General features: G+C 39.7%; 1 protein-coding gene across 4 annotated transcripts; it reads right to left on the reverse strand.

Annotated features, from left to right (window-relative positions):
- Window positions 1–893: 893 nt before the first annotated feature.
- LOC143889752 (uncharacterized) lies at window positions 894–15,377 on the reverse strand. 4 transcript variants are annotated; one of them, XM_077394082.1, is made up of 5 exons: window positions 15,240–15,377; window positions 13,424–13,618; window positions 13,254–13,335; window positions 5,214–5,305; window positions 894–1,499 (listed from the first exon to the last, which is right to left on the reverse strand). In XM_077394082.1, exons 2-5 carry the CDS (start codon window positions 13,601–13,603, stop codon window positions 1,260–1,262), a joined length of 594 nt encoding a protein of 197 aa, XP_077250197.1. In that variant the 5' UTR covers window positions 13,604–13,618; window positions 15,240–15,377; the 3' UTR covers window positions 894–1,259. The 4 variants fall into 4 exon arrangements, with proteins under 4 accessions (XP_077250197.1, XP_077250199.1, XP_077250196.1 ...); XM_077394084.1 differs by having other exon boundaries at window positions 894–1,496; window positions 15,121–15,260; XM_077394081.1 differs by having other exon boundaries at window positions 15,121–15,260.
- Between the last annotated feature and the right edge of the window lie 5,659 nt (window positions 15,378–21,036).

The following is a 21,036-nucleotide window of genomic DNA, read 5'->3' on the forward strand; positions in this document are numbered from 1 at the left end:
ATGATTAAATAACACCAACTCTAACGGCTTAAGATTTTGGAGTGATTGGTGGTTTCACAGTCAAGAGTTTGGCTGCTAAGGGTGCTTGGATGCCGGAAGTAGGAATGTCTCCGTAATCCTGTGGTTCACCATCTGCCTTATATCTTGAATACCAATCTCACAGGCAGCTCAAACCCCTTCAATAATCTTCTTGGCCCTCAGTTTTACCTTGCCCAACCACAATCTCTTCAACCGTTTTATTCTCTGGCCCAGTAATTGATATCAAGGGATGTGAGATGAAAATGGATGCGTGTGAAGTAGGAGTAGCAGTAGAAAAGTAAAGTTACGTCATTGTGCAAGTAAAAACAAAGTAGAAGTAAAATCATCTTTGCTTTCCCTTTCGTCTCCTCTTGATTTGGGACGAAATTCAAAAGCTTATTGTTCAGAAATTAGTTAGAGACAAGGAAAGTAGAATGAATAGTGCATGGAAACCAAACGTTCATGGGGAGAGGATAATGACATTATTCTACTTTCTTTTCTTCGTAAAACACTATTTTTGGCGGCAACCAAACGGACCTAAAGAGAAAATTTTCCTGGGCTCAACCAAACTATCTTCTACTTTTCCATCATTCTACTAGTCCTTTACGTGGCAATCAAACAAAACTTTGGAAAGTCTACTTAAAGACATCTTCGCTATTATCTCACCAAAAAGACCACTTGACAACTACTCTACAGAACCAATAAATACAACCAAACGGAGCCTAAGAAATTAGACCAGTGAGGCAATGCACCATAACGTAGCAATTTAAACAAGAAATATTCAGTCACCAGTTGGGACAACCCGCACAGGGGACTAATATCCTCACAACTATATTATGATAATGGTACTACTAACTAAAAAGAGCCACACAAAATCGCAAAAATAGAAGCTGACATTCTGATAGCATTCAAAGATGATCTCATGTCTAACATGTATCTTTCAAAACTAGTAAACAGATATTTTCCACAACAAATGCACTACTTCTGTAAATTGCAAAAACATACAGGGTAATTGAATCAAGAATCACCCAAAATCATTCTCTCTTATAAGTATAAAGGAAAAAGGAAATAATTTTTCTAAGTACCTCACTCTCACAAAAACCTTTCTTCATAGATGACATAACAGAACTTGCATCTATCTTTCACAATTTCAGATGCACGCTCTTCTTCTTGGATCCTTTCACAAAAGCCTTGGGCATAAAATTCACTTGCGGGCACGACACGGATCGGCTGGAGGGGGGTCAGGAAGTGGCTCCCGGGAGATAGATGCGATGGATGTTTGTGAGGGAAAGCTTCTCACGACAGGTGGGGCACTTCTTTTGGACCCGAATGGCATTGGAGATGCAAGGTTTGCAGAAAACATGGCCACACACGGTAGAAGTCTCCTCTTTCATGGTGTCCATACAGATTGAGCATCTCAGTTTAACCTCCTGTTCTTCAAGGATGCAGTGACTGCTCGATGCTTGTTCGAATTTCTTCTGCTGCGTTAGTGTTAACATAAGCACTCTAAAGATGCTAAAAGATTGACTAGAAGGAAGCTACTCTCTGAACATTATATGTAGATTTCCTTTTTAGCTGTTTGTATCTCCTTTCCCAACCTTTTAAGATGGCTCGGCTAGCTAGTTTTTAGTTTGCTTCTTTGATAAATTTCCCATCATTGACAGAAAAAAAAGGACTGACTAGAAACCTTTTGTTTATAATAGGGTGATGCATAGTTCCAGAACAATTACTCACTATATATGGGGGCTAGATATATTGGCACTACCCATGTTTCAATAATTGTACAAACTCAGCTTGTCTTTTCTTTTTAAACTGGCTACGGAGATCTTTTTGGGAAATGTAATAACCCGACAGCTGTTTAAATAAGAAAAGACAAGATGAATTAGTGTAATTATCAAAATATGGTAGTGACAATATCAGTAGCCTATATAAGGGATTTGCTAGCGTGCATCGCAAAAGGCATTCCACGGATGGTCTGTTGCATGTGACAGCAGCCACACAGGCTCACTTTTCAGCACATTTTGTCTTCATTCACAAGGTGGCTGCTATCACATGCAACAGACCATCCGTGACGCTAGCAAATCCCCATATATATATATATATATACATCAGAAGAGGAGAAAATGAGAGAATTATTTGAATTTCTCCCAAAATTCTATGAGAATTACACATCACTTTTTTTAACAAAGGCACCCATTCAACCCACATATTTTCAATCCTACCCCCTCCTTTATGCTTTTTAACAAGGCACCCATTAAAGCCACATAATTTCAATCCTACCCCCCCCCCCCCCCTTATTTTTTTTAATTATGTAAACCTCTATAGATTGGAGGGCTAGGATCAGCCTATGGACATGATTTTACGGCACAACCTATTGATGTTGTGTTCCATCACATGGACGGTTTGGATCAACCTATGATGTGGTCCGTACAGTTCTTTGTCGGCCACAGAATATCAGAAAAGCTTAAATGAGCAGACCTCACAAACCACGGGAGGGCCACATTTTGGGGGTGATCCTAAGCATTCATTTGGAAGGCCCCATCATGGATGGGGTGTGTACCAAAAATCAGCTCCATTGGATCATCCTAACCCTTCCATTTGTGGAGGGAAAAAATGGGCAGACTTGTGGACAAACAGCAGCTGTCCATTTTTCCCTCCACAAATGGACACACTAAGATGATCCAATGGAGCTGATTTTTGGTACACACCCCATCCATGATGAGGCCTTCCAAATGAATGCTTAGGATCACCCCCAAAATGTGGGCCCCCCTATGGTTTGTGAGGTCTGTTCAGACCATTTCCTCTCTCTCTCTCTCTCTCTCTCTCTCTCTCTCTCTCTCTCTCTCTCTCTCTCTATATATATATATATATATATATATATATATATATATATATATATATATATATATATATATATATATATATATATGAGGAAAATGATTGTGAGCTTGAAGCTCATATAGCTTATATGAGCTTGAGGGCCCAAACACATGGGTCCCACAATTTTTGTGGTGATCCAAACCATTCATTTGCAAGGCCCCATCATAGATAGGGTGTGTACCAAAAATCAGCTCCATTGGATCATCCTAACCCCTCCAAAAGCGGAGGGCAAAAATGGACAGATTTGTGGCAAACGGTGTCTGTCTATTTTGCCCTCTACTTTTGGATGGGTTAGGATGATCCTATGGAGCTGATTTTTTGTACACACCCTATCTATGTAAGGGCCTTTCAAATGAATGCTTTGGATCATCCTAACAATGTGGGCCCACATGTGTTTGGGCCCTCAAGCTCATACAAGCTTCAAGCTCACAATCATTTTCCTCTATATATATATATATATATGAGGAAAAGGATGGTGAGCGTGAGCGCACCATCCTTATGGTGAGCTTGAGCTCCCAAAACACATGGGTCCCACATTTTTTGTGATGATCCAAACCATTTATTTACAAGGGGTGTGTACAAAAAATCAGCTCCATAGGATCATCCTAACCCATCCAAAAGTGGGTGGCAAAAATGGACAGATTTGTGGACAAACAGTGTCTGTCCATTTTGCCACCCACTTTTGGATGGGTTAGGATGATCCTATCGAGCTGATTTTTGGTACACACCCTATCTATGATAGGGCCTTGTAAATGAATGGTTTGGATCACCACAAAAATGTGGGACCCATGTGTTTGGGAGCTCAACCTCACCATCCTTTTCCTATATATATATATAATGGAAACTGTTGGTGCGCTTAAGCTCACCAAACTTATGGTGAGCTTAAGCGCCCAATCACATGGGGGCCCACTTTGTTAGGATAATCCAAAGCATTCATTTTAAAGTCCCTTACATAGATAGGGGGTGTACCAAAAATCAGCTCCATAGGATCATCCTAACCCCTCCATTTGTGGAGAACAAAAATGGACAGACACAAATCTGCCCATTTTTTGTCCTCCACAAATGGAGGGGTTAGGATGATCCTATGGAGCTGATTTTTGGTACACCCCCTATCTATCATAAGGCCTTGCAAATGAATGGTTTGGATCACCACATGTGATTGGGGAGCCATGTGATTGGGGAGCTTAAGCGCACCATAGGTTTGGTGCGCTTAAGCTCACCAACAGTTTCCTCATATATATATATATATATATATATATATATATATATAGAGAGAGAGAGAGAGAGAGAGAGAGAGAGAGAGGAAAATGATTGTGAGCTTGAAGCTCATATAGCTTATATGAGCTTGAGGGCCCAAACACATGTGGGCCCACATTGTTAGGATGATCCAAAGCATTCATTTGAAAGGCCCTTACATAGATAGGGTGTGTACAAAAAATCAGCTCCATAGAATCATCCTAACCCATCCAAAAGTGGAGGGCAAAATGGACAGACACCGTTTGCCACAAATCTGCCCATTTTTGCCCTCCGCTTTTGGAGGGGTTAGGATGATCCAATGGAGCTGATTTTTGGTACACACCCTATCTATGATGGGGCCTTGCAAATGAATGGTTTGGATCACCACAAAAAAATGTGGGACCGGTGTTTGGGCCCGCAAGCTCATATAAGCTATATGAGCTTCAAGCTCACAATCATTTTCCTCATATATATATATATATATATATATATATATATATAGGGAAATGATTTTCACGCTCCAATGTTTTGATAAAATGCGCTCCAATTTTTGTCGTCTAGTATTCAAAGGGCTGCCAGAGGAATATTATGGTTCCCAGAAAGCTCTTAAAACCCTTTAAAAACTACACGACAAACATGTGGAGCACATGTATATCAAAACATTGGCACGTGCGGAAATCATTTCCCTATATATATATACGGAAAACTGTTTCAAAGCTTGAGTGCAGAAAACAGGGGTGGGCCCACATTTTTGGGGGGATTCAAAGCATTCATTTGATGGGCCCTATCAGGCTATCATAGATAGGGTGTGTACCAAAAATGAATAAGACAGGAGAATCCAGGCAATTTCTTACAAGAACTTTTCAGCCCCGCTTTTTCAGGAGAGAAGTGTCACCCCATAAGAATTAAATGAATAAGACACATAATTGTTGATAGACAGGTTAGAAAGTGAAAGATGATACGGCTTGAGAGGAACAAGAAATCTAATCCTTGGTAAACCAAGGTTCTGACATTGCCAACAAATCCAACAAGTGTGCAACTCCAAAGACATAGATATGCAACAATTAAGGGTTACACACCTTGAAGCATTTCCAAGCCAATAAAGGGTCTTCAACTCCATCATCCAACATATATACCAAGCTACTTGGATTCCCAGAATGCTCGTTATGTTCTGCCATGACACTGAATATATGAGAACATTGATATAGTAAAAATAAAAGAAACCCATGTCATTAGTCTAAACAATTGCAAACCCATTCCATTATGGAACTCCCAAGGGAAAGAGATTCTTAAGGGTGCCTTTGGATGGTATTATCCTATAAATAAATGCAGTGGAACCCATAAATAAAAGGAGTGGAACCCATAAACATTGAATTTGCACAAATGACATGTAAATCCTAACCACTTATTCTTCTAAAACCTAAAGCAGGTATCATAGGAAAATTCGACAAAAACCAATCTGGAACCATAAAAAAAAACATAAGGCCCAGATAAATTGAATGAAAAACAAAATTTGCATTACTGATTGATCATAAATTCTTGATGAAGAAAACTAATCACCAAATGGATCGGCACTGACAGTACAACACTCTACATTATATTTGAACAAAAGCTATAAGTACCATTCAACAGTATACTGTACGAATTTCAACAAAAGCTATATATATATATATATATATATATATATATATATATACCAGTCAACCATGCAAGTCTTTCCCTAAGGACTAGAACTGCCTACTCAAAGCAACTAATCAAAACTCAATTCAACTCAACAAAGCCTTTGTCCCAAACTAGTTGGGGTCGGCTAAATGAATTCTTTAGAAAAATCTCATGAAGAATGTGAAAGGAATCTATCCGGCTCTAATCCTGGCTCTAGTTGGGTTCTTCTACGTGGACCACTTTCTTCCATTCTATCCTATCTAAGGTCATGTTCTCTATTATGTTCCTAGCTATCAAGTCTTTCCTCACTGTTTCTACCCAAGTTGTTTTCGGTTTGCCCCTACCTCTTTTTACTCCATCAATTTGGCACGAGTCGCCTCTTCTCACCGGAGCATCCAAAGGCCTACGTTGGATATGTCCAAACCATCTTAAGCGGTGCTCTCTCATCTTCTCTTCAATTGGTGCCACCCCCACCTTTTTACGAATGTCTTCATTTTTAATTTTATCTAATCTTGTGTGGCCGCACATCCATCTAAGCATTCGCATCTCCGCTACACTCATCTTATGCAAATGCTGCTTCTTGGTGGCCCAACATTCTGAGCCATCCAGCATGGTTGGCCTCACAGCTGTCTTATAAAACTTCCCTTCAGCTTGGTAGAGATTTTCCGGTCGCACAGAACTCCTGAGGCAAGCTTCAATTTCAACAAACCTGCTCTTATTCTATGGTTAACATCCTCTTCAATCTCTCCTTATGTAGAATTGAACCAAGATAGAGAAAGATATCCCTCTTAGGTACGTCCTATCCAGTCATATTAGCTACATCCTCATCCCGCCTCCTTACATTACTAAAGTTGCATTCCATATATTATGTCTTAGTCCTACTCAGTCTAAAACCTTTGGATTCCAAAGTAGTTCTCCATAACTCTAACTTAGCATTTACTCATGCTTTGGTTTCGTCGATTAATACTATGTCATCTGCAAATAACATACACCACGGCACCTCATCCTGGATACCCTCTGTAAGCTCATCCATAACTAGCGTAAAAATATAAGGGCTTAGAGCTGATCCTTCGTACAGTCCTATTGTAATTGGAAACTCACTAGGCGTTCCATTCGTGGTTCTGACACTAGCTACTGCTCCATCGTACATATCCTTAATCACATCAACATATTTAGTAGGAATCAAAATAAAAATTAAAAAAAAACTGCTTACTCAAAGCATGAACTGTTCTTCATACGAAACTAGGAATCACCGGAGAGGTTGTCTAAAAACTGTTGCAAAGGAGTTGGTCACACAAAAAAAACAAGGGTGCTTACAAGGCCTGGCGTCAGCCTTGTTTCCCTTTTGCTTTTAATGGCAGCCCGTCTGAACATTTGAATGCCCAGTTTTGGCATAATGAAATCCCAATAAAACTAAGATAAACCACCCCAACATAGGAAACATGAACAGTTGTGTTTTCCTATTATAGGACTAAAGAAACTGCCAATACCCTATTGCTCTCACTTGATCAAAATATTGAAGCTAACAAATGTTTATGGGGCAAAGTCAGTTGCTTTTGGCTTTATGAATCATGACTAAATTGTATACAGGTGCAGGCATCATCATCCCGCCGCATTCTATGAAACTTCAACTCCATGAAATACATAATCAGATACTGAAGTAAAGAAATGTCCATCTTAAGTGCTCTCATATACCAAGAAAATTCAACTGGACCATTGCCAGATAGTATTCCATAAACATAAAAGAACATGGATTTTACGTTTATTTATGACTATTTATAAAAGTTTTATATGGTGCCCGGACTTCATGCCCTTTATATTTGATCCAACAGCAGCCCATTTTTGGGTGATGATAAATTCGCACCCCCTGTAGGATAATTCGCACCCCTTTACATGTCAAAAAGTGTTGATGTCTGCCACATACCCTCCTTTAAAGGGGTGTGAATTATCCTACAAGGGGTGCGAATTTATCATCACTCTTTTTAAGGGGCTGCTGTTGGATCAAATATCAAGGGCAGAACTTTTGTCGTGCTACTTACACTGGACTTCACGCTAGGGCAACATATAATTTCTCCTATTTATATTGTTTTAGCATGTCTGTTTTCAACACATATTATTCTACATAGATTCTTTTGGTGTCCCATCTTAATCTACCATATCTAACTGAATGAGATTTCTCGTAAATAGATCCGATTTTTTATCGAGTTAACCAGAATAGAAGAGGTGAATTACATGAGTTTCAAACTCTAATTTGAATCAATAATCAAATCAGTTTTATCTTTTCTCCTACCTTCAGAAGAATGAAGCATAGGTATCTTGTGTGTTTATGAACTAATATTTGTACACAATTATCAATCAGTATTCATTTTTATTGTTTTTTTTTTCTAAACAGCACAATATTACAGTATTATTATCATAAAACTGTACAATTATGTTTAACGGGTCCCATAAACTAAGGAGACCTGCCATCCGGGTGCAGTCACACGGGGTACCATAACACAACAGAACACAGGTTTCAGCTTTCCTTGTTCAAACTAAAAACAGGGGAGGAACCCCTCACAAACAATGGGAACAATCTACAGGTTTCAGGTTCCTGTGTTCCCGATTCGGAGTACCCAAAGTTGGGAACATAAAATTAGGAACCAAGGAACGCTCAACAGACATGCTGTCATGACATTTCCTATGGATTCTTTTAAAATAAGACATAAAATTTCTTCTTCACTTATAAAAATTAAAAATCACTTTTAGTTTAAATAGCTTATGTGACTACATTTAATTCATTTTTTGAATGATTAAATTTTATAGAAGAAAAATAGCACAACCCAATGACCAAGGGGGTCATATACAACATCAAAGCAAAGCAGAAAAAGGGGAGAAATACAAAAGAGAAACAGTCAGGGCTACAACAAAACAGGAACAAAAAGGTAGGTAATCAAAACGTTCTCACATAATTAGCTGATCTGGTAACCCTGGATCGGGCAAGAGGATTTGCATCTGAATAGGCTGACTGCCAAACATGTTTTCTTTTTGGGTAGGCCTCAAGGTTGGAGAACAAAGCCTTCACTGCCAAACATGTTTGAACTCAATGAAACAACTATCCAAAATGCCCTGGATCTCCTTATTAGCATCCGCACATCTCCACAAGAAATTGACACCATCTCTCATCCATCTGAATACATTGAGGGAATCGCCTTCAATAATAATTTGGTCCAGTTGTGGTTGATTCAAGACCCTAATGCCATGAAGAAGCTCATGAACCTCTGCCTCACTAGAATCTTTTACTCTGATCTGATCCGAAAAAGCCTATAATATCTCCCTATCTGCAATCCTCAGAAGAATTCAAATGGCAATCTGCCCGAGGTTGCCACGACACGAACCATAGTTCAATTTCTACTTCCCATGATGGAGTGGTTCCTACCTGGGGCGTGGACCCTCCTCAAGACATCTACTTTGCATGATTTCCTCCAAAGACCCGTGAAAAGAAGCCACCTATTCTTCTAAAGGTCCAGAGAGAAAATTTGCCGATACAAATTGCACACTACGTTTGAGACACCTTATAAAACTCCCGTGTTCCTTTCTTCCAAAACCAGCCAGAGAATGACAGAAAAGGCTCCAAAGAATCTTTCCTTCTAGGGGCCAAAGAACAAAATCTCACTGCACTACATGGTCAACGATATGACTAGGGAAAACCAAACATACTCCAAAAACAAAACACCAAAGGTTATAGGTGTAACTTCGACAGACTAAGCATCAGTAAGACACAATGCACAATAGTTGGCAATGACCTTAGTTATGAATTTTATTTTGTTTCCACTGAAACGGCCAAAACGATTCGTTTCATTCGGGATTCAAATGGAATCACTATATATTTCATTTTCTTGGGTTTTTCATTCCGATTCGCCCCTTTTTTCATTCGGATTCTCCCCTTCTCGTCCAAAACGGAGTGTTTCGTCCTGAAATGACTTGTTTTGGACGAAGCACACACTTTTTTTACAAAATTACAGAAATGTCATCAAAGGCAAGTTTTCTTATTTTGTCCACTATGCCCTCATTTTTTGACCGTTGTAACCGTTGGAAGGGTATTTCCTGTCATTTTCAATCTACAACCACTTGCACCTTGATATAAACCCATCTAAGCCTTGATTTCTACTTCTTCTACCACCTATTTTCTGCTACTTTCTTCTACTATCTACTATTCTCTACAAATTTCTTCTACTTTCTTGTAATCTATACTAATCTCTACTACTACTTACAAGCTTCTACTCATCACCAAAGGCTTTCTACTCTAAGTCTACTCCAACAAAGGGTTCAAAGTGCTAATACTCTCCTACTCCAAAGGCTTCAAGTAGTACGCAGTACAGATAACCTCTATAATACTCTCTACTTCTACTTCCTTATACTCTGAAGGCTTCAAGAGAAGTAGAGGCTGATACTCCAAAGGAAGGATTCTACTCCAAAGGAAGACTTCCACTCCATTTCTTCACAATTCACAATAGTATCCCGGGTAACATACATATACATTTAAATATTCAAATGAGGTACCCTGATATACCTTACTTTTATTCTATTTCAATTGAATTAAATTCTATGATTGGTGGACACTTTTCTTCTTTCTTTTTTTTCTTTTTTTTTTTTTGCGTTTACACGTGTCGACGACACGGATACGGACGTGGACATGTCCAGCCACTTTCCCTTTTCCTTCTTAATTACGCAAGCTTTTTTCTTTACTGTTTTGAAAAGGAGAAGTTACTCAAATATTGCAAAAAATAAAAAGGAAGTTACCTTTTTTACCCAATTTCAGTCTACTTGGCAGATAGAAGTAAAAAAGAACTATGGTGTCTTTTTTTTACCCAATTTCAGCCTACTTGGCAGAAAGCCAAGCAAAAACCATCAGAAGCGCTGTCTTTTCAGAGAGAATATGGCTTCTTTGACTTCCTCGTTTGAGAAGGGTCGTCATATGAGCCAAACCTTGGACTCTTCCTCTAGCTTCACGAACTATACACTTTTTGGGTTAGGGAGGCATTGTAAGTCTAAAGACTACAGCTTTTCAAAAAAGGAGAAAATTTTCGAAGATATGGTTTCCTGATCCTCAACTCTAATATCATTCACTCTCAAAGGGAGGATCTATTGCCATGTCTTCTTGCGCTGGAAATACTACAGAAATATGCAATGTGCTTATCATTCACTTTTAGCCATTTTGTTCTAGACCTTTGACTCCACCTCAGCTTTTCCTACAAGATGATATGATTATACTCTTCCTGGAGACGGGTCCCATCCGAATACTCTTCCGAGACAGAGAGAGGTCTCACTTCATTTGCATTTTTAAGCCTATAGAGGCTCTTAACATACAGGCTTTTATCTGCAACTTTTCTCCAAATACCTTCTTAACCCAGATTTTCAGTTTGGACTTAACGACCTAAGTTAATGTCATAAATGAATGCCAGCTGACCCGGCCATCCCTGCTTTAGCCCACTAAGATTTAAGAATATCAACCAAGGAAGTATCCTCTATCCAAGTGAATTCGAAAAGGAACAGGAAAGGGACCCAAGATCCCTAGGTGGGGTCGAGGAGAGGCCTATGATCTGAAACCAGTTTAGGGAGAGCGATTTAGATAGTTCCCAAGAGCGATGTACTCCACAAAGGACAAATGAGAAAAAAGTCTATACGACTTCTTTTGAATGGTAAGTTAATTTCATTAAAAGGAGGAAAAGGAAACAAACATGACTGAGATGATCGGGACAAAAGAAAAAGAAGACACAATAAGTAAAGCAAAGGCACCCAATCTCAAGGTGGGAAAAAATAAAAAACTTCCAAGCAAGGTCTAAAAACTCCAGCTCGAGCAAACCTGTCTGCTTCACTGCTTGCAGCCCTTCTAACATGGCGATAAGATACTCTCGATCCCGAATCTTTTTCACTAGATAGAGCGTGGGGATGACTCCCAAGCATCCATATGATGACATTGAGTGAATCCTCGTCCACAACAAGAGCGGAGAGAACTCTATCGTCGGCAAGCCTAATAGGCTAATACCCTGGAGGGACCGCCCTTAGTTCAGCTTCATTGGAATCTGATCTCCCAATCAGACTAGAGAAAGCCCAATTGACTCCGCCCCTCTCGTCCGTAAGGAGGCCACCAACTCCCAATGGAAAACATTTTATACAAATTTTGTTATTCCTTTCCCATCTATATTGGGATCCAATCAGAGGAACATCGACAAACACATTCCAGGCCAAAAAATCACAGTTTTGAAAGCCAATACTATTGCGCATACCCACTGGTCCCGTCTCTTCCAGTTCCAGCTCTCACTGCTTGTGCTATTGACCCTCTCGTTCTTATATACAACACTTCCCCACAAACTACCTGTTTGGCCAACAGTCTCTACCGCCAACTCATTCTACTCCAGTTTACAGTAGAAACTACAACAAGGCTCGGGCCAGTTAGACCCATAGGTTCAGAGTGGAGTGAGTCATATCTTGCTTGACTGAATAGATTTCACCAGGCCGGGTCTAATGCATCCTACTCTTTTACGGGTTCTGGAAGCACTTTTTGGACACCTTTTTACGTGGAGGGACTCATGTCGCATACTCTACCTTCACTTAATCCGAGAATGAACACATACTACTAGAGAGTCTCAAGCCCCTCAGACCTTTGCCCTAGAAAGGAGGTCACATTGAAGTCTACCCCTAAACATCAAAGGATGTCCCATCTATCCCAAATGGTGTTAAGTCCATTCCACATGGAATCAAAGAGCAAGAGATCAATGGGACCATAAATCCAAGAGAAGGCCCACAGCGAATTATTTCTCCCCTCCTTAGAATGACCGACACCGAAAAAGACTCAACCACCTCCTTCCACGCCACTTCCAGTAATTAAAGACTCATGATAGTCTTAAATGATTACGTGAATGGGAAAAAAAATACTAGCTATAAACTATTATTTAAGGGTGTCTCAACTCTTAAGTAACCAATGGAAATGAGTACAGGAATTATATTGCACCGAAATAAGGTCCTCTGGTACAATAATAAACAGGCAATCTTTCTCTGGGTACCTCACAACTAATGGGTCTTAGATTAGTGGCAAATCCAAGTAGTTATCTTAGCTGTTGTCAGATTGAACTACTGAATTCAAGGGGTGGTGATAAAATTAGTGGTAAATTCCTTTAACATTGGTACAGAGTAACTAAGTTGAGGAAACCAATATTTTTAAATGCTTCCATGGACAGAAACAAAATCATATGCCAAGTCGTGAATAATATAAGAAAGGAAATCAAGTGGGTAGAAATGAAACTAGTGGTAAATTCCTTTAACAGTGGTATGCAGTGTCTAACTTGAGGATAACAATATGTTTATATGCGTCTATGGAAAGAAGCAAAATCATATGCCGAGTCGTGAATAATATGAGAAAGGAAATTAAACATGAGAAATGGCATATTTGCTGCCATCAGAATGTGATAAAGCACCTTTGACTCCAAGCCGAAGCTCTAAATCTTCATCGGAAATGACAGGTACCCATGAACTCACACGAGGGAAAAACCTAAGTCTCTGTTCACAGTAGAAGTCAGAAATCCAGAAGATGGAGTTAGTAGAAAATTAACAACAAGAAGACTCATCAGTAGGCTACAGGATATACCCCGGCGGACGACCTAGGAAATATTTGCACATTGTCCTCGTCATCTTCAATATTAATAACATCGGGGATGCCCATTGCACAGTTAGTAGCCCACATATTCCCACCTTTTGGGGTAGACGACGGCCCTAGTCTTAGCTCGAGATCTTGAATGGCCTTCCAGTTTGATCTCTGTCTATGCATGATTGTTGGGTTCCGCTATCGTCATAGCAAGAGAAATGTAATCCAGAGTAAGTTCAAACGCAAAGAGAATGCCAACAGAGTGCCAAATAATTTGATGATGAAATCAAACACATAAAAAAAACAGCAAAATGTAACTAAGAGCTACCTGGTCATCAAGTACCAGTTAAAGAATAGAAGAATATAAGGGAAATGATATTCCAATCCCACCCTTTAACAGCTTCTGCGAAAATGGTTCACTACTTGAGGATAAATTCACCCCCTTTGACGTTTTTCTCTGCCTTTAAAACTTAACAAATAACGTTAAAAGGGGGGATTCTATCCGTCAGAGGGGGGGAATATCATTCCCCGAATATAATATACAATAGCAACTTGACGCAGAAATGGTAGGAAAAAACAGAGACACTATAAAGTGATGAAGAAGACAAAACTGCAGTTTTTCAGGATTAAAACTACGAAGTTTTAGAAGGAAAAAAAATTAGGGACTAAAATGAACAGAAACTGCTTAGTTAAAAGAAAAATAATGAAAACAAGACCAAAATCCAGACATATAAATGCAATTCACAGAGTTCGATAGAAGGAAAATACAACAGAGTTTCGAAAATATTAAATAATCAGAGAAACCTAATCTTCGCCCAGCAAAAAAAAAAAAAAAACTAAGAAATGGCAGAAAAAAAAAAGTGACGAGATACTCTAAAGTGAAGAAAAAAGGGTGGCAGAGTGCACGAGGCTCCCGCCATTGCGCCAAGGCTCACCCTCTATACTCTAAAGTGAAGAAGAAGATAAATTTGCAGTTATTTTTTTGTAGGCAAACTGGGATTGAAATACATAGGCCCTCAACCAATTGAACTACAGTCCTAATAAAAACTTAAAACAAAAAAACCCGCAGTAAACAGGGGCTTAGATGTAAGAAAACTGCTTACAAGACAAAGAAAGAAAAACCAAAAACAAGATAGAGAAAATACAAGAGTTCAGTGATCAAAAACCCTAATTCATAAGCAAAAAAAAAAAGCTAAGAAAGACAGTCCTCGGGCTTCTGGTCGGAATACAAAGAAGAAGAAAACAGAAACAAAACACACAAACTAAAAACTATTAATGATTTATCTCTGGACGCATAAAAAACAAAAATACTATGAATCGAACAGGAAAAAGAAAAAAGAAAAAATTGAGACCCAAATGCAAGTCTCAGGATTCGATTGATTTCAATTAAAAGGAAAAGAGATAAGATCAATAAGTTCTATAATGATTTGAAATCTCTACTTCACAGAGAAATATTAAAACGAAATCCAAAACCAAAAAAGAACAGAAAACGAACAAATAACTCCAAAATCGTAATGATCTAAAAACCCTAATTGAAAACCCTAACATCCTGCTGCTTCGCAGAAAAAAAATATATACACAAAAGGAGAGAAAACAAACCGAAAATTTCTGCAAAAGCTCGAAACCCTAATCAAAAAAAGAGAGAAAAAAATGATACCACGATCCAAAAAAATAGAATCTTTTCATAGAATTGAGCTTACCCGAACCAAATCGCTGATCCACTCGAAAAATATCAGCGATCGGAGGACGATCTTAGAAGAAATTAAAGGAATAAAATGGAAGAAAAATGAGTGAGGAGAAGGGGGAAAAAAACCCTAACCTGAAAACACGAATAAAAAATCAGGAGTGTCCCAATCAGACACAACAAAAGGTGGCCACATGTACTAAAAAATACGACAGTATTATCCTTTTAAACTAAAAAAAAGGGCAATTTTGTCATTAAAGATTTAATAACGAGTTCTTGGAACGTGGCTTAAAGTGATTGGCTGTTAGAACTCTCCGTGAAATGCTTGTGTATTTGGAGGTGGGTTCTCGAGCCCCCCACAAATTGGGGGGCCCAAATTTGTGAAGATCTTACGTCCAACATTCCGGCTCAAAAAAGGAAGTCCCCAATTCAGGAAAGTCTTCACTTTCGGTAACATACTAACATGAGATCTATGATAAAGAGTTTTTCTTTCTTTTTTTTCTTTTTCCTTTACTTTTTTGGCATTTTGGCCATGTTCCTCGAAGCCATGATTTTTTTTCCATGGAATATTGGGGGCCCGTTTAGATACGCGAATTTAAGAATCCGAAATTTCTTCAAAATTGTAGATGAGAAACAAGAGAAGAAGCGGACCAGTCGTCGTTTTCTGATTTCTCGCATTTCTTTTGGTTAGCAAGAGAGTAGTAGATCATCCCATGTTTCTAGGTTTTATAAATCTCAGGATGAGGGAGAGATTTTTGAAACCTGGATTTCTTACTTAAAATCCAAAAAACGTTATCAGGATAACAAATAGCAGCTGGATCATGAACCCTATTTTACATTGTTTTCAAACTAAAACCTGGATTCTAAAATCCGTGTATCCAAACGGCCCCTAGTTTATCAAGTGGTGAGATAGGTCTGAAGGGACTTGAGATCACTTTGAGTGAGGAAAGCATGAGAAGTGGCTAGAAAATCAGGAAAAAATAAACTACATTTTGATTAGAGATTTTCTTTTCCTTGTTTTTCAGCCCTTTCTCACCCCTCGACATTCATGCCATCTTTAATCTCTCCTTCTCCCTAGCCCTCCCTAGCCACTTGAGAAAATAAATTTTCATTGAAATCTTTTTTCATGGCAACCTTGTTATGTTCACATATACCAAAAATACACATTACTGGATGTTGGGGTGGGATGTGTTTCGGTCAAATCCGTCTAAGCGTACAAACGACCCCTTATGCCATGAGTCCCGCCTTCTGTCTAGTAGGGATGGAAGGGAGGATGTATTGGCCTTCGACCTACAATCACATGCAAAAAGGTTAGGGACACCTGAGTGGGAACTCGGGGGAACCCTTCGACACTCAAGTCAAATAGGAGGCAACAGACTGAGAGCTGAATATAGGGGAGTGGTGAGAGGTGGCTCAGTGGTACGAGTAGGATATGCGCACATGGGGGTGAAAGGGCAGCTGGGCATTACCTTTGGAGTGGAGTGGAGGGTTTCCTTTTATAGGCGGATGTTCCGAGTCTCGTAGTGTGATCTGACAACGACGTGATTTATCAATAGGCAATCCGCTGCTGATAATGACTAGTCAGGAGATGATGGAGTTAACGAGAATTGGCAATGACGGTATCATACGGTTTCTAACGGAGATGTGGACATGTGAATGGCAAAACCTTGTACGGTTCTTGTAAGATTAGTTGGCAGGATTGGGTGGATGTTGTGTGATCTTCGGAAGTAGCAGACAGGTGGGTTTTAGGCTCCATGGTGCCATGCGGTATCTGAGTACTCCAGCTTGGCAGCGAGGGACCCTGCGGATCTAACCTTCGGACCTGCCGTGTAGAGACAGTCGGCTTTAGGTAGTCAGTCACCGGCCATCCGAGGGCTCTCCTCTCAATCGAGGTAGCGATGAGGCCGCATGATGGCACTCGACTGTGAAACTTAGTCCTGATGGCCCCTCTCGACCGGGATCTTGAGGTTACGGACTTTAAGGGATGGAGTGGCTAGCGGTACTCGGCCGGGGGGGCCTCAAGATGGCCCGGCTGGTTCAGACATTTGTGGGCCTCCTGCCACATGGCATCAATCCAATGTCAGACCCGATTTTTTACCCCCAACAGGATGATTGTCATGATATTCAAAGCAAAGGAGATCCAAAGCGAGGGTATCAAGTGGAAAATTCAAATGCGAGTTTCACCTTCGTCGAGGCTAAATGGGTTGCCTAGAAATCAGCCTTTCAATCTTGTGTGAAGGGCTGAGATTAATTTCACTAAAAAGCATTCTTTTTTAATCTCAACCCTTTGTAAAAGAATGAAAGACCGGTTTTTGGGCGACTCGAGAAGTGAAGAAACCACTTCAATTCAATCAACTATAAGATCTATTATCATATTGGGTGCACCTCGTTGAATCACTATTAGGTCACATTAAGGGAGAACTTGGATTGTCGGAATAACAAATCAGAGTTTTCATCCTATTTCGATTCCTATTCATATTCCTCTATAAACGGGATGGGAGAACATTGAATAAACATTTAAATGTAGCCAAAATGAATCAAAATATCACATCTTGGGCGGGAAATGAATTTCAACATTTTTTGCCCATCTATTGTGGCTAGATTTCAATTCCCCTCTCCATGTTCCGTTCATTTATTTGAACCAAATGTGGAAATCGTGCCGAATCAAAGTAGGATTTTGAATCCACTGCCTGATTCCAACAATCCAAATGCACCCAAAGTGATAATTGATAAATTTGGAAATCTCACCAACTCTTGGATGCATTACAAAGAGGCCAAAGAGTGTTTATATAGAACACTCGTGGGGATAAACATAGAAAGAGATACTGATAAGAACAGAAAGAGATAAACATAATCTAATCAAAATACCTATTCAAGTCAGTTTGCCTAAATTATGCCTAATCAATCTAAGATCTTGAGAGATCTGATTTTATTCTCTAACATGCCCCCTCAAATGTATATGGATTGGAAATCGATATACGTTTGATTACAATAAAATTCCCAAATAAGATATCCCAAATTAAGAAATGTAGTTTGAATCCTCCAGTTGATTCACCTAATTGAAAGTGGATGATGAATGTCCGCCAATAGTGATAATTGATATCTATTGCCAAATGTAATTACGATGTTTGATGCCGTAGATGTGTCGCTTGAAAGATGAGTCACAATGGACTGGATGGACCTCAAGCCTTGATGGGTCGCTTGAAAGATGAGTCACAATGCACTGGATGGACCTCAAGCCTTGATGGGCGACTTCTTCACAGGTCGATTTTAGAATACTGATCCTCGTAGGAATGGGTCACTATGGACCAATGCTCAATAGCAAAAGGAAGACTCAATGGGCAAGAAGAACATGGGTTGGCATTAGATACCGATCCTCATGGAACAAAATTACACTCTCGGGCACGCACTTCGATGGAGCATCTCAACCGAAAGGATTGGATATTTCAGGCATGCGCCTTAAGAAAGGCACCTCAATTGAAATAGGAAAAGAAGAATGGAAAAATTATGGGAGAAAGGGGACGCAAGATGAGCGACAATGAAGGACTAACGACAAACTTTAGTGACATCAGGAAAGACATGACAACAAGCAACTCTTGTGCAAGACAAATGAAGGGGGTGCAATTATCAACATGGGGATATGTTCTTCACATAGGATAGAGGAAGGCGAGCAAAAAAAGATATTTGGGTAAAGATGGAAGGATGTGCCATTATCAAAATCAAAAGATGGGTTTGGAATAAGACCTTAGGAAAATTTTCTCCGATGGCAATATTTTCAAACATTAGGTTATGTATTGGATACGCAACCTAAAAAACAGGGAAAAGATGTTGTGGATTTAGGGAATAATATGGCTTACCAGATTTCTGTCGAGGAACAGAAAAAATAAACAAACAACCTTACTGAAACATTTTCCGATGCGGCGAGATGAGGCACGGACTATGTCGCTCTCTTAATGTGGATTTGCGCTTCTGCGGAAACTAATTCCGATGCAGCAGATTACTGGCCACAATCACCCCCAGGATACAACAGCCCGACGCATCGTCGATCTCCAAGAACTGCACGATCAAAGATATTCGAACCACCCGAACACTCCAATTGCCCAACAAAATACGTAAAATAGAAAGAGGAAGAAAGAAAACTCCGTTCGTAAAAACAAGAACAAACAATAAACTTCTATAATGGTTTTTTGTTCTGTTGTATTAGAAAACACAGACAACCTCCTCTTTTGTAAACCAAAATGTGTCCGTTCAACACACCATTTAATGTAGTAAAGACGCCATTTAAGAAAAGGGCCGTTCAAAAGACGTTACAGATGCTAAATGTCGCATCCCAATAGCCACATCGTTCAAGAACAACGCAGTTATTTGTAAAATAAAGGCGGCGTTATTTACCCAGTTATTCGACATTCCAGTAAACCGGCTTACCCAGGTACGCCGACTTACCTACTAACGTCGGTGTTCTTTTTGAAGAACAGCGAAGGTAAAGGTAATGTTTTGACGGACAAAAATTAAAATTTAGGGAGAAGGGAAAAAACCTTGACTCACAAGCGTGGCTTGGAGAGCCGAGCCGCACAGCGCGTGTGGTATAGCCAAAAGCCCACCGGGTACACTTGGTGGGTCATGCGTATAGGCCTCATTTCTCCTCTTCTCATTCAGAAAGCTGAATAAAGTGAAAAGCTATATAAACCCATGAAGCTTTTCTTCACTTTCCAATACGGGACTATTCGCTTTTGTGAAGGAAGTGAGCCAAAACCAAAGTGGCTTCTTTTTGTAAACAAAACAACTTTGTAAAATACCAATTAGGGCCACTTTTGTATTAAAATACCAACAAAAGAGAAGTTCTCTTATGTGAAATGGGGAAAGTAAAAATTGCCATTTTTGCAGCCCAAAGGAGTTGCAAGTTAAGGATAAGTGGCTGGTTCGGCTGTGCTTGCACAAGTGAAAACTTCCAGCCTTGGTGCCATGGTGCTCATTTGTGAAGGAGAAGAGATTGCATATGCCCGGCATGACAACTAGAAACCCAGATGGGCTGGGATTCACGGTGTTAATGGATATTTAGAAATGACAGCAAAAGTTTCCAGGAAATGGAATTAGCAGTTTGAATTAACCTCAGAGAGAACAAGGAGAGAGCGGCTTTGGGCTACAGTTTGGAGGCCGAATAGGAAAGGCAAAGGCACATTGAAAAGAACAATCCAGTGGGGATGGCGGACAGTTGTGATCTCTAATCGTTTGAGACGAGATTGGAAGAGAGCAAGGAAATAGAAGAGAGAGAGAAAACTAAGGGCTTATTGTGGCCGGGCGGACGGCTGGTGGCTTGATCGGCCATCCGCCGGAGAACAAAGCTTGATGGATTATGCTAGGTCCAATCAACCTGCTCTGATACATGATAAAATTGGAAATTAATCTCACTAATTCTTGGATGCATTACAAAGAGCCCAAAGAGTCTTTATATAGAACACTCGTGGAGATAAACATAGAAAGAGATACTGATAAGAACAAAAAGAGATAAACATAATCTAATCTAATTACCTATTCAAATCAGTTTGCCTAAACTATGCCTAATTAATATAAGATCTTGAGAGATATGATTTTATTCTCTAACAATATCAAGTTGTATCAAGTTATCCAAAAGCTCAAGCTTTTGGAGAAGTTGGTAAGTTAACATGGTATCAGAGCCAAAGGTCTCTAGTTCAAACCTCCCGGATAGCAAAAATCCACATGCGATGGTCGGCCCAAAGTGGGACCAAATGTGCCACGTGTTTGCCAAGTAGGCCACACGTGCGGGGGAGTATTAAAGTATAAAAGATAAATAACGCCGCTCTCCAACAGCTTAAGCTTTTGGAGAAGTTGTTAAGTTAACAATAATGAGCTTGATACAAGTTGGGGTGTCCTCCCGAGATACCTTGAGTAAAAGGTTTTTAAAACATAGATC

The sequence above is a fragment of the Tasmannia lanceolata genome, unplaced genomic scaffold (assembly GCF_043159265.1).
Source record: "Tasmannia lanceolata isolate RefF3 unplaced genomic scaffold, GAP_Taslan_0.1 ptg000013l, whole genome shotgun sequence".
In the NCBI taxonomy this organism is placed as follows: Eukaryota; Viridiplantae; Streptophyta; class Magnoliopsida; order Canellales; family Winteraceae; genus Tasmannia; species Tasmannia lanceolata.

What these genes read in the sequence shown, in the direction of transcription:
- LOC143889752 (XM_077394082.1), bottom strand. Translation starts at nt 13,603, where the DNA reads ATGCATAGACAGAGATCAAACTGGAAGGCCATTCAAGATCTCGAGCTA. An exon ending in TTCCTAGGTCGTCCGCCGGG is followed by an intron (nt 13,336 to 13,423) that starts GTATATCCTGTA and finishes TACTGTGAACAG; the next exon opens with AGACTTAGGTTTTTCCCTCG. An exon ending in TGGCTTGGAAATGCTTCAAG is followed by an intron (nt 1,500 to 5,213) that starts GTGTGTAACCCT and finishes ACACTAACGCAG; the next exon opens with CAGAAGAAATTCGAACAAGC.